Source organism: Phalangium opilio, unplaced genomic scaffold (genome assembly GCF_054372755.1).
Source record: "Phalangium opilio isolate 3A_F unplaced genomic scaffold, DU_Popi_V2 ptg000017l_1, whole genome shotgun sequence".
NCBI classification, from domain to species: Eukaryota; Metazoa; Arthropoda; class Arachnida; order Opiliones; family Phalangiidae; genus Phalangium; species Phalangium opilio.
This window is the reverse complement of record NW_028324151.1, coordinates 7,063,950-7,085,889: the sequence shown is the minus strand read 5'-3', so window position 1 is coordinate 7,085,889 and position 21,940 is coordinate 7,063,950. Positions and strand designations below refer to the sequence as shown.

The window sequence follows — 21,940 nt, the reverse complement described above, 5'->3', positions numbered from 1 at the left end:
AATCGTTCTGACAACGCTTTGAAGTGCTTGAGAATTACAAAGTTTTAGCGAAATTTTTCACTGGTCATGTTACCTTGGAAAATAAATTTTCACCTTTGTAATCTGTGGGTTATGAAAACACCTCAAGAATTTAACTAAGAAAAATTCTACTTTAAAGACGGGAATATTTCAGGATATTTAATTAATTTTAATGGGTATGTGTAGAGTTTGAGAGTGTTTACACTTTACAGGTAGAGCACGAATGGCAAAGAGAAGAAAAACAAATGTCGATCTATACTACTATGGTAAGAGAAAATCACTATTGGGGATTTTTAGACCAGATTGCAATGAGATAATGTGACAATTTTGGGGAACTACCAGAGCGAGAAATTATCTCTCTGACTTATCTGTGTAAGGATAGATCTTATCGATGTGTCGCGACTGATTCAGAAAGCGACGATAGAGTACCAGATTTCAAAGCCAAGGCGTAAAACACGTTTTCAATTTAGTTTTCAACAAGAAGTTGAATTATTTTTCAAACAATTTTAAGAAAGCCCTTGACCATACTAGTCCAAAACTATGGGAGACTTCTTTAAAGGAGAAAAAAAAATACCTTAAAACTTCGATCCATTCACATTGTCCATATCTAAACACGTAATACACGCGAAACTAAATTATTGTTAACCCAACACTGACCGAAGACATAAGTTCCAAATTAAACTACCTATTGAAGAAACGCGTCTTCCTTGTCAGCAGACCTGAAGCGTACAAATCCTTTCCTGTCAGATCCAAGCAAGATTCGATCGAAGTAAAGATCCTAAGGAAAATACAGCGGCCACGCGTTGGAAAGAGAGAAAACCTAGTGAGTTGCATGCACCAATGAGATTCTAGAAGCAGACCAGAAGCGTGGTGGAGGAGTGTGTGGGGAAAACAGGCGTCCAAGGCAGCTAAACCCGACGTTCATTTAGTAGAGTTCCGAGTTCGACCGAAGGCTCCGAGGAGCAAAAGTGCAGTTGCACGAGCTGTCTTTAGACTCTCACCAGTCGGAGAGTTCGGACGTCGTTAAGGCGACAGGCGTGAGTGACCAGACGCCGAATTCCTATTCCATAAACTTATAATTTTCCCACCTAAAATGAAGTCAGGAATGGGAAAATAGAAGTTAGAATTTAAGGAAGAATTAAGGAAGCGGAGAAAAATGTTGGCGTTATCGGTTCAGGAGCAAGCGACGTTTCGAAACCGCAAAGGAACTGTTTTCAAGGCATCCCCCGTCACGGTAGAGTTGGGTCGGTATGTTCGAGGAGACAGAAGTTCACGCACAGCCAACGCGGCCGAATGGAAGAAACAAACCGCTAGCTTATTTCCAGGAGAAGAGGTAAGAGGCCATCTCAACGTTACTAACATCTTAGACAAAGTATATTTCATATGGACATTCACATTCGTGTCACTCTTAAATTTTCATTTCGAGTTTCAACTAAGTATCTAGGGAAAGCAATTTTATTTATCTAGGCTTGGTTGCATGTCCTAAACCTATATTAGACGTAACTGGGACTTGATATCACATAAAAACAAATAGCGTATACACTTTGTTGTTGTTCTGTCCTCGACATCAAAATTATTTTCACACAATGCAAATATTTGTTGAAATAAAAACCCCTAAAAACAATGTGAAAAGCCTGACATCATAAAAGCCCATAAAAACAAGGCATCAGGCGGTAAAAGGTTTTCTGTTCGAGCGTTCCAAAACTATGTTTGTTTCTGTACCGTGTAATGAGTGACCCTATGAAATACATTTTGTCTTACAAGAGGTCAACACAACGCGTGCCCAAATTGTATATGTTTGCACATCCCACTTGGTTTATTGTTTGTGTAAGTTGTTCTAGGTCGAGTTCTGGATGTTTTTCGGGCGTGTTTTTTTTCCACACAGGTCTTTTACTATAATGATAACGTTACATCTACGATACTAAAAACATGGTCCGAAAAATACGAAAACCACAATTTTATAAGCTAGGTGTATCGTGTATGTTTGTGGCTTTAAGATCAGGTATCTGTATATCACACGATTAGCCAGTCGTTTAAATATATTTTGTGGGTTGTGTAAGGGAGTTACTGGTTTTTGTATAGACACTATTCTAGGTATTTAAAGGGTTATAATTTTTAAAAAGATAGTAAGAAATTGGCCAACAAGTAACGCACTCACATCGCCTCATTAGACTAAGAACAAGAGGCTTTTAAAATATCGTTCCTAAATATTTTCACTTGGTATTTTAAAATAAGAATTAAACATAAATTATATGAAAATAACTTCGCTTTTCATCATAATTCCATGAAGTTTCTATGCAATTTTCCAATATATTCAGGGTGTCTTTTCAGAGTTTCTTTTTTTTCATAACTTTTGAATGCACCAATACCTGGTGACACCACTTTCCGTAACACCTCTGTAAAAAGTAATTGAGTCGATACTGACTACTACAGACTAACAAAGATAAAACGTTTCACAGTAAAACCCTCACTTTATACCACCAATAAAGTTATTTCGTTCGTTCCTTTCTAACATTGTTACATTGTATATATGGTAGTGAGATTGCACTTTTCAAATTATTTTTCTGGCTTTTCTACTAACCCGCAGATTCTTATGGGGAATGGGATGAAAATGGAGTACAGGATAACCTTGGGGACTAGGTATATTCCTTAAGAATTGGTTTTTCCTTATACCCTTTTATGATGTAGAAATAAGAAAAATAAAATTGAGGTTTTGGTTTTAGAATACGAGTTATGCTAAGAAGATTTTTGTTCTGAGAACTAGAAAAATAACAGTCGAATTACAGTTATTTCTGTTGCGTTGTTTTCATATTTATACTATTTCATCCACACAATAGAGTTTAAGAAATTAGAAAGTTCAAGAAATTCGTATAACGATAAACAGAAAATATGTTTGTTTGTTTGTATGTCAGTTTTCTTAATGCACAGTCACAAGTCGTCACCGAATTTTGCAAAAATTATGGGTGGCATCAGCAGGTTACACTAGCCGAAGGTTTAAGAAATGGTTCGGTTGAGTTCCTTAAGGTGGGGTCCGCGAACCCCTGTAAAGAACAGGATGTTTTAGACCTATAACATTTTAGCTTTATGAATAAACCCTATTTAAGCGTGGTTTTATTGAATTTGAGAGTTCCAAAAAAACTTTTCTAGAAAAAATAAATAAATAACATCGTGCAAATATTTCATTGGGCATGGGTGCAAGATTATTTCCTGATCATTGTCCACATAGACAGAAACCTCGTCCAGGTTTCCACTGCTTTAAATTACCCCAGGCAACGCTTGGACGCTTAGGTAATTTACAATAACCAAGAACGGATTCATGAAACAGATATGAACATTATAAGGTCACAGAAAAATATTTTGAAATAGAACACTCCATCAATTCCAGTAAAGAAGCAAACCACAGAGGCCGTAGGGCGCTGCCTTCTTGTGTTATTTTATAGCCTGAGAGTCTCTTTTTCTACAAGTTACCACCATCTGATACAGAAATTTTAATTCCCGCTTGAATCTGAACTTAGCCTTTTGAAATTCATTGCAATGTTTAAAACAAAGAAGGAATTTAACCATTTATATTCAAATATTAAGATTTGCAACCGAAACACAAATACTTTTGAGGTAAACAACCGCGCTTCGAATTTTATTGCTTTTTGAAAAATATACAGTAATATTCCTGAAAATACGGAATCCGAAATGTTCCAGAGCGCTCTTATATTATACTTTAAAATCGATAAAAGTTTTTCCTCTCGGTTATGTGCAAGCTTAAACTGTCATACATGCAAGAGAAAATGCAAAATTTATATGAAACGGTCGATGGTAAGAACTACCTTTCCTTCAAAGGGGTAAAAGCTAGAGCATGACCATTAACTTAATGTGTGTTGGATACACTCTGAGGTTTAGTTTCTTTTTCTTTGCAAAATTGAAGCTAATTAACTTGTTTTTCTTTCTTCACAAAACTGAAGCTAATTATACTAGTTCATGTTAAGTAAAATGTGATGACCTTAATTAAAATTTATACAACAAATTGAGCCTATAATAGTTCCTCGTGTAAATCTGATAATGTAATCTTTAAATGTTACCATAAGGTATGTTCCATAAGTATGACAATACCTATACTTCGTAATGCTTGAGACTTACTAAGAGCTATAGTTCGAGATGGACAAGCGAGAATTGAAGTCATACACTCGGTGGTTAATTTTGCACGACTTCCATCTTCCTATTTAGTCTGCATTACTAAGTCGTTGACAGCGCCTCACCAGGCATCGCTTTACCTCGAATCTATGACCTACTTCCCTCACTTCATGACAAGCTCCAGTTTGTAACCAGTGAAAAGCTTATGGAACATATCTTATAAACTTATGATGTACATACACCAAAGAGAACTACCAGAAGGTGATTCGCTAAATTACCGATTCTAGCTTTGGGAAAAGTGAAATTACAGTTGTAAACAACACTACAGAAAGCTTTCCATCAAAGTGGCCCACTTCATTGTTATTTCTATTAGCATTGGCATTATAGGTTCCAATTACCTAAGCACTCCCTGTTTACAAGACCTGTTTATGTACTAGATACACAGGGTTTTCCAAAAATGGTGGTGAAACAGTGAACGATTTTGAGTTGAAAATGTTCTAGGTTATTTTTCCCTACCAGTTATGATTAATTACCATTTAAAATTAAGTAACAAATTGAAAGATAATGCTCATTTAAATAAGGGGTTATTTGTAAAACACGCTAATCACCAGTAAACGGGATCCCATAGAACAATATCGACCCATAGAACTTACTATACTACGGTCCTAACACGCTTTTTTTTAACACACATAACGTGAAGAAAAAAACATAAAGAGAGTCAAATATCAAAGTTTTACTTCCATACAAGTATTTTCTTGATAAAGAAGAATTTCAAAAACAAAGAAGATAAAAGTCAAAAATGAGTTGAATATATTTTTTTTTGGTATGAAGATGTATAGTTTCCTAGGCCTACGGAGTGAGAGTCAAAAAATCTGGAAATGACAAATGGCTATCTTACTTGACGGGTGAAATACTGTCAAAAATGACCGATCGATCTCGGTTTTATTTTTCTCGCCAAAAATATACTTCGTAGATCGAAAATGTTTGATACTGAAAGTTCGTCTCCATGTACGCGCTTTAATGTAGCTTTTACTACTCCATTTTCAAGAATGCCACAGTCGAAAAAAAAGATGCAATTTGGTAAAGGTTTTTGGTTAGTTTTAGAGGGGTAAAGTGAAATTATTTTATTCTTATGGTAGATTCGTATAATCTAATTTAACCAGATGTGATATTCGTGCCTTGAACTGGAGAGTTGCTCACAAACGTATGACTAAACAGATTGCAAAAAACGTTCTATCTGTTGTGTTGTTTATCAGTTTCGAAAATTTTAAATAAATTTTTCAATTAAAATTTGAATCGTCAACTGCGCTAGAGAATTATATGAATTAAATTGGTACTCAATATCAGGACACAGATCAATATTTTAAAAATGGAGCTTCCTTTCTCTTTAATTTAATAATTAAAATAGGTCAATAACAATTAGGCCGAAACCTCCACTTCAAGAATACAAATTATGTCTTAAACAAGGCCAATTGTAAACAATAAAATGGAGATTTTGGAGAGAGTTTTGCGATAATTGGTTCGGTTAATTGTATAATTGACCTCTTTCTATACTAATTTTTGTTTTAGTTCAAGAGAAACTTAACTCTTCAAAATATTGATCTGTGGCCTTAGGTTTTGGAGTTCGATTTCAATAGGCATATTTTTCCAGCGAATTTTTATGCAAAACTTGAGAAAATGAAGACATTGGAATCGTCAAATACGTTTTGATATTTTGGAGGCTCTAATATTTTCCTTTGTAATATTATTAATATTATTGTTATTGAATGAAAAGTCATATATTGCAGCTTTAGAGCTTAGTAACAAGAACCCATAAGTCTTAATGACCTCATACCTTTGGGCTAGATCTCTACAAACTCTCAAATATGGTGGAGATGCACTTGGGAACCGGGTACCCAAAACTTATCCTTGACCGTTCCCAAAGTTTATATCGAGAATTGATAGAAATGAAGTGAAGCATGTGTTCATGAGCTACACCTGCAGAATGTATGACTAAAATATGAAACTAACAGAAGAGGAAAGTTCATAAAAATATCCTCGCCAAGGATGGTCCCTTATGGTTGCATCGAAATTTTGGACTCCTGACATTTATAGCTTTCACCATACCCTTAAGCTTTTCCATTTTCAATATCGGTAACATTTTTATTCAAGATGGGAATATTGATATTGAAATATACTCTAAAAGGTTATAAGATGACTATCTTTTGCCCTGGATATAAAAGAGTTATAAGTATATAACCTACAGTATACATTTTCCACTGGAATTTGAACTAAAGCTTGAAACGCTATCCCCATTTTAAATAGAAAGGAAGACGTAAAGATATTTTCAAATGTAAGAAGCCATGATATTTTACCTTACCCATATTTCTGGTCTTTCCAACTCATAAAGATTTCCAAATATAGCTACGAAGTTAAGATTTCTCGGATATTGCCAACTCTAGTCTTAAAAAGAGATTTATCTGTGTGAACTGCTCTTTTTTCCATTCCACAGATTAATGAAACCAAGGAGTCCTACATTATCAAAAATCTTACATGATTTTGTTATTATTTATGTATCTTCAAATATTCACCAAATTCATAAGAGATTTAAAAAAATTTTCAATACAACTCGCTGATCGTAATAGATATCAAGATTTCTATGATGATTTGGAATTTTGTATCAAAGATTTTAAATTTTTTCAAACATTTCGAAATCTACCTAGTGATTTCGTTATTTATTCAAATGTTTCGAAATATACCTAGTGATATGGTTATTTATTCGAACACTTCGAAATATTCCTAGTGATTTCGTTACTTTTTCCCTTTGATCTCGGATTTCGACACAAAGATATATCGCGATTTCACTGTAGGCATAGATTTCAAGATTTTCTCCAGAGATATCTGAATTTTCCTAAATATGTAAATAACCCTCCAATGAAAGTGGTTACCAAACGGTGAAACCTCTTTAATATTCCAAGTAAATAAATAAATTCTTAATAAAGTTGTATTAAAAATTGGGTATTATATTGAAGCTTCAATTCAACACAAAAGCTGTAGAAAATATATCTTCGAGAGCATAAAAGACTCTTGAATTCGGGTGCGTATTTCTGCAACAGTGAAGAACTTAATCGCAATAGCGCGTTAAAAATATTCCACAATATTAAAATTTGCATAAATATGAAATTCAATACACGGATTTAACCGTGAATAGAAACTTGAGAGAACTTGAAATATCCTAGTTGAGAAAGCGGGAAATTTTTGGTATTGCGCTAAGATTGGGGTTGGATTTCAAGAATTTATTGATTTTCTGTTTAAAAAAAATAATTCATATTATAATGCAACCCTTTAGAAAGTTTTAAACGTGGCATTTAAGAGTTCGGGCAAAGCAAACATTTAGGGGAATATAACTAATGCATTTCCTATGGGCGCCTGTAAAAATGTTTAACCCGCAACACATAAATGCTCAATAAGTAGCCCACTTACAGGGACGCTGTGAAAAATGAAACAGTTTATTTAGGGAAATCTATTATGTATGGAAAACTTTGGTTAAACGGGCAATTCAATTCGGTTTGGGTATAAATATACGATTCATAATGGCGTTTCGATAATAATTGAAGTTGGAATACATACAAATAATTGGAATAATTGTGCTCCCATAAATCCCATGTTAATTCCTATGCGGGTTTTATGGGCCGGGCTTGGGAACTTACAATCCGTCATGGGCTCATGGCTCATAATTCTGGCGTCTTTCTAACTATGATTTCAGTGGTTGGAAGCCAGGCAAGATTAAGTTTGCGCTAGGTGCAAAGTGCGATGAGATAAATTGTTCGCGAGGTAAAATTCGTCATATATAATGATTAGTCTAGTTCCTTCCATAAAATCTGTCTATATACGTTAAGTGAAAATGGCAACACTATTATTCCTATTAGATCTATGCATTCCTGTTAGAAATAATGTCCTTCTCAAAGAGAATATAATTTTACATGAATTATTTCTTTAATACACTTTCCTGGATTACAATATTCAGTACCATTACTATGGCTTTAGTATGGTATTTACAAACGCAATTATTAAAGACCACCTTCGAGGTTCTATTTCCTTAAGAAACTTGTGAAAACTATTCTATAACTTTAATTCTGGCCAAGGTGGATCTCAAATCTGGCCTAATTGACCTAGCCCTTGGCTTTCTAATTTCGATCTTACCAGAATCTTACAAAACCAAAGAAAAATTACGTAAGCAAGCTTTAAATTACACATTTAACAACAAGACAGCGCATATGGTACACGTGCAATATTCATATCAGGTCAAATCAAGTCACTGTCTAGACGATCCGTTTCAGAGTACATATAATATCGCTAAAATCTCTTAAAAAACGTGTCTAGAGCGTCAGAAAGGAAACCTGATGAAAATCAGTATTTTAAACCTGTCATAGATAGATACGCTAAAATTCTTTCCCAACCTCGCAACGAAAATCTGCCAAAGGAAAGTGAAACGTACTGTCAGCTCAATTTCAAAAGTGCAAACATAATTTATATGTAAAAAATACTCTGGTTTTTTTCCCCCAACGGCAGAAAAAAATTATTTTTGACTTGGATCCGTATCTCTTCCGCCCGATATTTCGCAACTGGGAATTGGATATAAAGATTTCTTGACGTTAAAGGAACCTAAAAGACGGAGGGGAAGTTAAGCAGGACGTAGTATGGCCCGCGGAAGTACATACACACAGAATCGAAGATTCAAAATTTTACAGTTAGGAATAAAATAGGAAAAGGGTTGATTTATTCAAAACCTTAACCCTCTCCCCCTCTGGTCTCGTCTTTCCAAAGTAAAGAAACGTCCACCGATTTTAAAAGAGCATACAATGAAACCCCGGAAGTAGGAAGTCAAAGGAGATGAAAGTCGTGTTCACATTGTCAAGAGGTTTCGAGTGGACTTGAAATTTTTGATTCCATTTGAAGTTGTTAAAGTTTTAGTATTTAAGGGCTTCTGATTGCTTCAATTTATTTGCGGGGAGTTTAAACAGTATAGAATTTTATTTAATACCCGGATTTATCATTTTCGCAATAGCTAGTGATTTATACTATTATTGGCCGATATTACGTTATTTTAAGAAAACACAATTAAATGTAATCAAACGAAACATTTTGAATATTATAGAATAGAAATTAATAATAAATAATATTTGTAGTAGAAAATGAGGAATCGCGAATAATGCTTTGCAAATCATTAAAACTATGAAATATAAATAAATATAAAAGTCATAAAAATTAATAATTGAGTAACATAAATATGATAATAAAATAGTTCTGCATAAAAATCGAGAAATGAAATTGTGATTTAAAAATACGAATTGAATTCACCCCCAATTATTTTAAGAAAACACAATTAAATATAATCAAACGAAACATTCAGAATATTATAGAATAGAAATTAATAATAAATAATATTTGTAGTAGAAAAGGAGGAATCGCGAATAATGCATTGCAAATCATTAAAACTATGAAATATAAATAAATATAAAAGTCATAAAAATTAATAATTGAGTAACATAAATATGATAAAAAATAACCCTGCATAAAACGCGAGAAATGAAATTGTGATTTAAAAATACGAATTGAAGTCACCCCCAATTCCCAATATTTTCGGTTTTCTCGACAAGCCAAAAAAAGAAAAGTTAAAAAATGGCTTCACAGATCATGTATACGTTCCTCTAATTCTAAAATACATTAATTTAAACAATATTAAAACCTTCAAATAACCACAAGCACATTTATATTTAATCTAGCTCCTAAATTCGTTACTAAATTACTTTCTTTTCAAATTGGGTAAAAAAGTGGGAACAACGCTTAATTTTTAAGATCTTTTTCCGAGAGCAAACAAGTAGGATACTTCCTAACTTTTTCCTCTCAAATATTATATCAAATTTTACCTCTTTGTGAAATCGAGCTCGGAGCTAAATTAGAAAAATTAGCATAGATGGAAGTTAAAAGTGAACGAAGTGTAAAGAAAAAAGTTTAAATTAAACAAAAAAGAAAAGTAAAGATAAAGGGCCCGTTTGCTTGAAGATTTAGCCAAGGCGAAGTAAGAAGGGATCGGAAAAGCAATAAAACGAAGCAGCCAAACGTGAAAATGCCTTTCTCCGCCTACTTTCGTTTCTTTTTAGATTTTATATGAAGTCTTAAGAACAAAAGAATCTCGTTCAAAGATTATACCGTATAGCTATGCCTTTATTGTGCAGGCAGAATGAAAATCCTCCTGCAGGCAGCCAGCGGACGAAAGGAAATAATCTCGAGCTTATTTCAAATTCAAAAGGAACCTGATCCCTTTCTTCCTGAGGTTTTCATCAGGGTTAACTCATAAAGGGAGGTCGAAACGTGATAAAGGCTTAACGTGACTTAAGAGTTTAGTCAGGGGTATATATAAGTAAATAGAATCAGCAGTAGACGGTCGATGGAATTGGTACTCGCTCATTTTCAAGCTTAAATTAATTTAAGCGGAGTTTTTTTTAAACCAGGTGTTAAAACATCGAGACAACACCAGAAATAGGCCATTTCGATGTTTCTAAGAGGGGGGAATTTAGTCTTCCAACTCGCTTTTTCGCGCCTGCAATAGTCTTTTTGTATTATGAGAGTACGCAGAGATGGCAATATATCAACCACCTTTTATGTCCATGCACTGATGGCTGCCTACCCCACTTTTTTATCGTCGATAAGGCCTATTCTTGCGATGCAGCAATTATTAATTATAAATTCAGGACCTTGATTGACAACGACATGCAGGCTCAAGAGTCGCGAGCTTACTAGAGTATACGCCCAATCATGCTTATTCAGCGAAGACCTCAAGATGGGAATTCCCGGTGTCGCTTCTATATTTTATTCGGTCGATAAGTTGAGAGATATTTTAAAAATATACAACAACGTTGATAAGTCTGTAGTAGGTAGGAATGTATAAGTTTTCAATGCATTTTACTTAACTTGACTCAAATTTATGCAAAATAACCAGTCTCCTATCTGCTCTAAGTTGAGGTCCTATGATACTGGCAACACTATAGAGTGAGCAATAGTATTCCTCTTGACAGCGCTGCAGTTTTTGTAAATAAATTTATGCAGAGACACAATTGTTTTACAATACCTTTAAGGTTAAACCTTTCACATTCACAGCCCCACAAGTTGCCCGAAGTCTTAGTAGGTATATCTGCCTTACCGAGACATTGTGGCGCACCGACTCCACCGACAAAATCTCGCCTTAGATACACATAAATACGTGTGGGTCGGGTTATTTGAGTGCATGGCGTCAAAGACCACCTGACCATGGACAGGAAACTAAATAGGGAGCTAAGTACAGGTTTGCTTAGAGCAACGCCTGCTGACACTAGCGCTGTAACGACATGTATCGCAAGTTCATCGCCAAACCCTAGTAAAATTTGGTGATAAATTCCGGTCGGAAGACCCGTAAAGGCACTTCAATTTATTAACGCTGGTTTAACACGGCGTTGCCTGTCCATGGTTAGGTGGTCTGAGATGCGATATACCACAAGAGTTGATCGATGCTTCACGGAAGAAAACTTACAGCACAGATGCTGCAAAAGGTGTCTAAGGATATATAGTGAAAGAAACCCCCCAAAAAAACAACCTTGTCGCTCTCCTAGTGGCCGCCAATAACTCAAATTCCATGCCATATTAGAGAGAGCACTAGGAATTTTGACTTCCATCAGCCTTACGCATTCTCGCTCTAACTCTACTTCGACTAACACGTACAGTTGATTTCCTCTTTCTAAAAGACGTTAGAGCGAATACACCTTGTTAAGATAGATTGAAACAATGACTGCGAAAGGCAGGAAGAAGGAATGTATATGGTTACCAAGAGAGGATATGTTAGCAAAAGTCAGTCACTTGAAGGCAATACAAATCTTTCGCTTGATAACCAAGAGTAAATTCGAATAACGGAGCTGAAGGTGCACGGTATGGTGTTTAATACGCTAAGACTGCGTTTCTCTGGAGCTTATTTTGGTCAAGTAATCAGCGCTCTACATCAATATTACCAGGGATAGATTTAATTTTAGAAGTAGGAATGGAGAACAGAGTAATCTGGGAGTGCGTCAAAGTCCCGGACCCACCCCCCTTCCACGGGACGGAGGGGGTATGAAAGAAGAGGCGGGTCATAGCGACAGAGGTGAAAAGGAATTACGTATTTTTCGCCGTCCCCGTCAGCAACGTCATCAAAACGTAGTTTAAGTGAGCCAATAAGATAATTTAAACTTTTAGTTACGTGCTGGAGGGACGGGCTCTATACTGGGATATGAGTTGGACTGAAGTAAATACTAACCGTTCTCCATTCCAACTTCTAAAATTAAATCTATCCCTGATATTACGTTATATTTTTCCAATCTCCTGCGAAAACAGCTCGACTTTTGAGTCGTTAGAATCTTGCTGGCAATTGGTGAGCACATATTTATGTAATTTGGTTTGCCTGCGAACTCTCGATAGTATTCATACGCGAGTTTTGCTTCCTTGCATACTTCTATCAGCCATTGGTGATAATAATTGCTGCAACACTTCAATTAATGACCTTTTAGTTTTCCTAACCACTGGCTGTATTCCAAAAAAAGATGAAAAACATACCCCTTCCTTACCAAGGCGGTCTTACACGAAGATTTAATGGAAATCAATGATATATCGGGGTGCAGTCAAGAGCCTTTTCTCAAGAGGGCATTTTTTCGTTCTCTATACGTTTCTGGATGTCTTTAGGGCCTTTACTGTTTTCTTATGATAACGATAGAAATATGACATATACAAAAAGGATTTTTAGACCATTGGCAAAAGGGTTAAACCGCGACGAGACGTTGAGATATGAGACAGACTATTAAGACGTTATAAAAGACGAGATTTCAAACTTTTCCCGAGTGCTTTTTCCGAAGTATTAGACGATGAATGATAAGTTTAACGATAAATCAATTTTAAAGGAAAAGTTCAGGTGACGTAAAATTGTACCTTAAATGAAAGGTATTTTTCTAAAAGGAATTAAATATTAAATAATAATATATGATCTCTTATTACGAAAGAATTAGCATTTAATTAGTCTTAAAAATAATCAAGGACTACTGCGCCATTCACCATTGGTTTAGTGGCGTCTGCTAGCTAGAACCTCTTACCCCTACGGGATTGGTTGAATTCTTACGGGCTGAGAGGTAAGGGTAAGAGATCCTGTTTAGCAGATCATTATTTTTTAATATTTTTCCTTTTATGTTTAGAAAAAGGCCATTCTTTTAAGGTATTATGTTATATTACATTAACTTTTCCTTTAACTTACTATGATAAATTCAATGTGTGTGGTAACTTGGTAAGAAGACTGATTTAAAAAAGAGATAGGAGGAATTTTATATTGAAGAGAAATGATTGTCAAATTTAATAGATTTGGGGTTGAATTAATTCTCTTGATTTAGAGATAATGGTTGCAATTTTTTATAAATTGTAGATGGAAAAGATTGAACGAATTGAAAGAATATAATTTATTTTATTTTAACAGTTTAATTTGAAGTTTGAATTACGTCTTGGACTAGAGTTTAAGATTTAATCTATCTTAGATTATAGCTGAGATTTGTTTAAACAATTTTGTGTTTTTTGTAAGGTTTATTAAAAATCGAACTAAATTATTTATGGGATCGGGAAAATTCACATTAGTTCCTGGAGAATATTCATTTGATTAAAAAAATAATAACCAACCTTTGAATATGTTAATTGGATTTATAAAGATTAAAATCCGTTATATTAAAGGGATTTATGGATAGCCTTTAATAATTTGAAACAAAATGGACGAAATGCAAACGTGAAGTCTTAATAAATGTTTGAACTCTAAGCTTTCTGGATTATATTGTTGACGGTTTTTAATTTTGATTAGTAAATTAAACTTTATTTTTTCAAAGAGAACCTCTACAAATTTTATTTGACTCTGTATTAAACTAGCGGCTAGTGCTTGCTTTGTATTGAACTGAACCCAACGTTTCAAACGGATACTTAAAACCACGAAAAACTAACTTTAAATAGGAGTAATATTACGAAAGTCAATAAATTGCAATATTTCAAAATTTAATCGTAATAAATATAAATAGAGATAAATTTCTTTTAATTTTAAAACAATTAATTTTATCTATTAATTACTACTTGCAACGGCACACTTTTGAAAGCACTTGGACATAAGAAAACACGCTAATTGTTCATGGAAAATCTTGCTAAATGGATTATCGTTTTTCGGTGCATTTAAGTATCCCACGATATTAAAAAATTGCATGATATAAATTATTGATTTATATGCTGGAAATGTTTTCTGATATTTTGGAATAAATATAACAATGCAAACTAGATATGTTTTCACTTATTCATCATTGATTCAATTGGGAAAACGTTACTTTATAGCTAGGCATATAACTGCTACGCGGCCAAAGTTAAAAAGGTCCGCTTATAAATAAACCATTTATCAATTTAAAGGCGGTACTGACGAAATCGAAAGATATACTAGCACGTTTTTAATCGAAAATCCTTCGTAATAAGAAAGGTATTTCGAATGCCTCGTTTCAAATCGATATGAAAAGATTCCCAAGACGTCAGGCACTTGACATGTATTTTGAATTAAATTATTTTCATATTAAAGGAAGTCTCGGCTGTGGTTTAGTTTAAAATAATGCCACTAGATGATCCCATAATCGAGGGGTGGAGTTGACTGGCACTCTAAGGCTAGTTTTAGCTCCGCCAGAACCATGGACGAGTTCTGATTGGCTCCTACCTTGGGCAAGGTAAAATTTGTGTGTATACGATTAGCCAGAATGTTAAGGGTTGCCACAGGAGCAGACATGCTTTAAATACTAGTGAAGCCACCCAGACAAGCTCAAAACATTGTTCGAGTCCATCAGTATGAAATATGTGCATGTTGTCATTGTTTTTCTCTTTAACTACGTTTTTTTGTAACTTTCATTGAAAAAAACAATATGTTTAATTTGTGGGTCCAGAATAGGACGGATTTAGACTTAATGGCGTGAGAAACTCAACCAAACCACTTCTAATGTACCTTTCCCCTAATGTTACTGATATCACCCTAGCAGTTACATGTAAACAAGAATGTAAACAAACATGAAAAACAAACAAACGACTTTCTGAAATACTTAATAAAATTCTCGAGTACTTCTCGAATTAAGAGATAGTTTTTATGGTTCATTCTCAAATTTAAGACAGATCTCACAGGGCCAAGTCAATTCAGCATTCGCAACTGCGCAGATTAAATCTTAAACAAAATGTGGAGTTTCTACACCCGCAGAGATTTTATTAATTCAATTTAAAAAAATACTTTCCAACAACTGTCAGACCCCTTGAAAACTTTCTACCCCGGCTCGAAATTTGCTATTGGCGAATTCAAAGGCAATTCTCCGATGCTTGAAGTTATATGTTTAAAGTAATAAAAAATTAAAAATTGATCAAAAACCTAATTTACATTTCGCTTCTTGTAAAGTTGTCACGAACTACTTTTTATCATCCAGAAAATATCATTTTAAATCAGTGCGCCCAGGTTTAGCTTTAGTGAAAGCTGATAAAGTGGCTAAGGTAAGGAATTATTAGGGATAAAAATCCCAGACAAGTTTGAGGAGTTTTGTTAGTTAAATTTTTAATTAAATTTCGCGGAAAGTTATTTGATGTTTAAGTAAGAAAGTCAAATAAATCATGGTTTTTTTTAATTAGAAGAGAAAGTTAATTTCAAAATCAAAGTTATTATAACCAATTTAAATTTCAATCCAAAGCTATATTTATTTACGTTTTTTCCTATTAAATATTTGATCATCCAATAATCTATAAAAGTAATACTTAATTAAATTAACCAATTCAGAAGTCATAAAAAAAATAAGTTATGCATGTAGTGATTTTATCTAAAATAAAACATAAGCGACGCTGGGAATTTCTCCACGTGAATGAAGCAGGTCATGGTGACGTTAGTTAAAGGATAGGATAAAACCTCCTCCAATATGGCACCACAATTATTCCAAATGCCACCGATAATTAAAACTGATCCTAATTATTCCATAAATCTTAATTAATTTAAAATAAACGGTACTTTATTAATTACCCAAATCTCTACATCGTTATAGTTATTAAGTTTGATAATAACTCGAATAAAGACCCCAATTTCAACCTATAATAACACGGGGAACACAATGACAAACGCGAAAATTTTCGTAAATTAAAACAATGAGGCACGGCCTTATTATAAAATATAAGGAAACGATGTTTATAGGCCAGCGACAGATTCCAAGATAATTAATTTTACTAAAGAGCAGGGACGGCAGCAACAGCCGGTACCGGAAATTATGTCAAAATACAAAGGCGCCTTAGCTTAAGTCAAAGTTTAATTACTTTTCCTAACTTGCGAGAAAACTAAATCTAATGCTAAATCTTAGCGCAAGGTTTCAAGTGTAATAAGAAAATATTACTGGATGAAGCGAGACATAAAATGTGCATACAGAAGAACGTACCTTAGTTTTATCAGGGAGATGCAATAACGGGAGTTGATTTGGAACGGGGAACGAGACAGCTCGTTCAGTTACGCAAATACTTCGTCGTGCAACTGTTTGAAAGGGCACGCGTCTCGTGATCGTTGTTGGAGGACACCCATAGCAAAAAGCACCCCTTTTTACTGCATACATTTTACCAGAAGGAGATAATAGAAGAAGGTAGACACTATGCATCCTCTTAATACTTTAGTTATGTAACATGATTCTTCCCTGGTTCACCCTTTTTGTTTGCTCTTCTGCTCATCAAATTTCAAATGGGCATCGCACCGTGCTAGGGTGAATTCTATAACTGTTTGGTAGCAGCAATCAACCCACAAACCTTGATTGTCTTGACGTGGGTCAAAAACGCACAAGCGCATGCGCCTTGGCAAATAGTTAAGCGTTAATAGAGTATTGATGAGGGAACTATTTATCGCGTATGTGATTCGTTTAGTAACCTTGCTCCAAACGTTCTGATGCTGGAAAGAATCATGTTAAAATTACCCCGCTTTGTGGTACACCTCTCTTGAAGAGAGTATTACATACTTCTGATTTTACTTAACACTGAGACTCCCATTCTATAATCTCGCTGGTTTTACAAGGAAATCGATAACTAGAATACATAGCGGGTTAACTTGTACTCTTCGTTTCATAACGAAAGTGCAATGATTTCAACGGAGGGAACACGTTCAGTGCTTTAGGGTTATAGCGCTTTCTTTGCAATGATTTTAAATGGTGACATGAACTATATCGACGACAATATGACCTGAGAGTGGAAGCACGCATTTGTAAGAGTTTGGCGTGACTTCCGCTGTACTATCAGGTAATATTGATTTCACTAAAGGAAAGGCCAAAGCAAATGTTTTGTCGTGTCGGAAAAACTTGGGAAAAACCCACAAGCCACATTTAAGCAAATGAGGAAATAAAACTATGGCATTAATGGAAACACGCGAGGTTATGTAATTAGATTGAATCTGAATACGCAGTGTTGTTAAGAACTTTTGAAATACAGTCAATAAAAAGATAATTGAATGTAATATACAGTCAATAAAAAGATAATTGAATGTAATATAAAGTTAAAATCAATGTTAACGTAACTAAAACTTACGTTTGGTTTTGTATAAAAGGTAGAACTAACAAAGACATATAGTATAGGTGGATCGATTTCGAAGCCTGTGGTCGTACTCAATTTGGGGTCAATTTTGTTAATAATCAGAATGGGAAATTGACACGAAAGGCAGTAAATAAGTAATATTAATCACCGACACATTTTTTTCCATATTGTGTGGTTTCCAGTGGCGAGAAAACAAAAGTATTAAAACAGTCTAACATTCGCACGGTATTCCCTTTTCTAATCATAAGCGTCCATGATACGTGTAAGCTCCGCCCTCACCATAAATAAAATGTATCGTGCACGACCTTACTGACGGTAGAAATAAAGACACAAAAGAATTACATGAGCCGGAAGCAATTTGGGTATAGTTAAAACATTTGCTTACGTTATTCTCTTCGTAAGTATGTGTTGAAATTACATTTCTACGAGTACTTATAAACATTAGTTCATAAGATATATTTTCTAAAAGTTTTGTCACTGCCTACTGATATCTTGTCATGAAGTGAGTGAGGTAGGTCATAGATTCGAGGTAAATCGACGCCTGGTGAGGCGCTGTCAAAGGCTAAGTCAGACTAAATTGGAAGATGGACTGCAAACCCGAGAGTAGGTCTACTCAATGCTCGCGTAGTTCTCGCACTAGCTCTCAGTAGGTCTCTGGCATTACATCGGAGCCTCCGGGATGAACTAGGCCCATGCGTGTGGCGAAGCGAGAATATTTTTTTAACTAATTTAGTTCGCCGTGTTTTCCCGTTTGGGGGTGCTGATACGACCGAAAAATAAACAAAGTTCAACCCCGTGACCCTGTCGACTGCTTAAGTATTTGGGCCAAGGTCGCGGATTGTAAGTATACGTTTTTATAACTCTTACTGAATTATTTTAATTTAAATAATTTATTTTGTTGTCATCAATACCATCTAACCGAAAGATTCAGTAAAAAGTGAATAGCCCCAAAAACATTTACGTTAATTTTAGGATGAAACTTTTCTCTATCATAAAAATTTTATGACTGACCCCTAAAATATCAACGATAATTTAAGGAAGACCCCTGTCACAACGGAAAAATAAGCGCCATCTATGGTGAAAATATTTTTTCTAACAAACTGGATATTTCCCCACATAAAATTTGACATGCATGGGCCTAGTTCATCCCGGAGGCTCCGATTACATAGTATAGGTAGAATCCTACTTGTGGAACCGGAGCCTCCGAGATATCTAGGCCCATGCATGTCGATTTTTACGTGGGGAAATATCCAGTTTCATAGAGGAAATTTTTTACCCTTTGTGTGTACGAGGTGGCGCTTTAATGACCGTTGCGACCGGGGTCTTCCATAAATTATCGATGACATTTTATAGGCCAATTATAAAACTTTTATGAAAGAGAAAGGTTTCACCTTTGAATTAACGTAATTTTTTAGGGGCTATTCATTTTTTACTGAATCTATTGGTTAGATTGTATGGACAAAAAATTAATTATGAGATCTTAACATCGTTGTTTTTTTAGTAAAACAAAACTTCTTGAAGTTGCAAATTCACAGTTTTCATATACCATTAGATGATTTTTTACCCCTTCAAAACGTTTCATATTTTTAACCTTAACATTTTTATCCTTTACTTCTTTGGAATGATTGTTTAATGAAGGTCTTCCGAAATTTTCTAAAACATTTTTTAACTATCCGCGACCTCGGCTTCACCGCTCTACGTCTATACCTTGCCCTAATATTGTAGCAGTCGACGGGGTCATGAGGCTGAACTTGTTTATTTTACGGTGCTGAAAGCGCCACCAAGCGGGAAAACACGGCGAACTAAATTAGTCAAAAAAATATTCTCGCTTCGCTACGTGCATGGGCCTAGATATCTCGGAGGCTCCGGTGGAACATACCTTATAAACTTATGGTATAAATTATAAAATTTCAAAATCATTCGAAGCATGATCTTCACATCGTTGTATATTTTCAATGACACAATCTGTTTGTGTGAATAGAGTTTTCTACTTTGGTTAAACTTCACAATTGATTCTTCAATCAAGCCCGGCCCACTAAACCGGCACTGAAATTAACATGGGACACACGAGGTTAAGCTGTATCTATTCCCGATTCCAAGTATACGATGTATGGTAAAAACCCAACAAGAACCAAGAAACTAAATCACTGCCAAGAGTTCAACTTTTTATACTCTTTCCACAATCTTGACTTTCATACCGCTGCGCGAGTGGCTGCTTTATTTATGTTTGAAAAAAGAACACTTCCTCAGACTAAATCCTTAGCTTTAACCTTAACGATATTGGCAGAGTAGAGCTAGAAAAAGGGAGAGGGTAGACGTAAAACTAATAGTTGCGAGAATCGAGTTCGAGTCCTCGGTCATAGAAGGTTGAACCGTGCGGAAAAAGCGATCAGCGGGAGCCTGAAAGACTATAGGCTATGACTGGAGCCAAGCCCCGAATCACGGGCAACAGGCGATTTATGCCGATAGTTTTCCTGGGCCGTTCCACCGTGTACAAGATTTCTACTCTATACTCGCAGAAGGGGATAATGGAAAGAAGGATGACACTCTGTACCCCCTTAATACTCTGGCTATGTATCATGTTTCTTCCCAGGCTCAGCCACTTTTGTTTGCTCTCCCGCTCATCGAACTTAATCAAAATGGGCATCGCACCGTGCTAAGGTGAATTCTATAACTGTTTGGCGGTACTAAATCCTCAGCAATCAACCCACAAACCTTAATTGTCTTGACGTGGGACAAAAACGCACAAGCGCATGCATTCGCCTTGGATATACAAATAGAGTAATGATGAGGAACTATTTATCGCCTATGTGATTCGGTATATTATAACTTTGCTCCAAATATAAAATGATGTTGGGAAGAATCATGTTACAATTACCCCGCCTGCTTTGTGTTACACTTCTCTCGAAGAGAAGTAATATTATATACTTTTGATACTTCTTATCATCGAAGCTAGGTTTGCTGCTGCTATACCATCTCTGGCTGGCTTGCTTTCCTTAGACTTTCGCACGATTATCTTTCTTTTCTTCGGTCTTCTGCAGCCACCAATCCCTTATTTAGTTTTCTACGTTATCGCTTATCCGTCCTTTTATGGACCCGAAAGATATTCCCGGGATCATTCTTTAACAGCACCCTCCGGAACGAATAACTCTTGGACCTCCTTCAATCCCCATTTTTCTAAGAAAAATGGGACCCTAAGCTCCAGAACATCTTTTTATTGACTATCTGGCTATCAACCAGGAAAGTTTTTTTTATGCGAAATATGCTAAAAATAGCTTGGATTTTGAGTTGTAGGTGCGTGTTTATAAAATTAGTGTTTCTGCTGTATATTAGTTATACAAGTTTTAATTGATACAAACTTTAAAATTCAGTAAATCGATGCTAGTTAGAGGTTATTGTTGTTGTTAAAACATTCCTGGTATAGAATGCTACAGGACGTACTTAATGGCTAGATTTCTTGAACCGAACTTTTCGGAATTGAACTGAACCACTTTTAAAACCTTGCCTAAGTGTTACTGGTACCAACCTTACAGTTTGGTCAAACTGGGTAACAAATTGTGCCTGTGCATAAACACCAAACACACACACAAACAATTTTCTCGAGTATATCTAATACAGTACCGGTGTTGCCTGGTATTTTAAGTGTCCAGTATTATATATTTACATGTCGTTTTTAATAACTTTGAAATTCAATAAAATTACGTTTGATTAGGGGTATTGAATTCACAAAGCTTAACTGTTACGGGTTAGAATGTTCTATACAGATTAATAGCTATGGATTCGCGGACCCAACCTTGGGAAACTCAATCAGAACACTTCTGAAACATTCCCCTGGTGATACAAACCACTTTCTGAAACATATTTAAGATTTAATATTGTAGATTTTTCAACTATGCGTATACATAGATCAAAAATACATTATTTTCTATGCTCTTTCGAATTAACTTTTTTCTAATTCTACTTTTCCCTTTTCCTTAGCGATGCGAAAGTTACTTCATAAGCCTTTACCACGTGGAATCAAATAACCATTATTTTAGTTACGACAAAGCATGCACGGTTCAGTAAATCAACTAAGTTTGTTATATGTAAAATAGTTTCTAAGGACGGTCTAGAAACACAAAGCGGGAAAAACCTATAGACCTTTTTTGTTCATACGATCACTGAAATGGAA

General features: G+C 35.1%; 1 protein-coding gene across 1 annotated transcript in view; it reads left to right on the top strand.

The window, feature by feature from the left end:
• Positions 1-787: 787 nt before the first annotated feature.
• Positions 788-21,940, top strand: part of LOC149702831 (uncharacterized) — an 83,076-nt gene continuing 61,923 nt past the window's right edge. Inside the window, exon 1 of the mRNA XM_089866743.1 lies at positions 788-1,351. Coding sequence (XP_089722869.1) covers positions 1,175-1,351 — 177 coding nt within the window. The 5' untranslated portion in view covers positions 788-1,174. The remainder of the gene's footprint in view (positions 1,352-21,940) is intronic.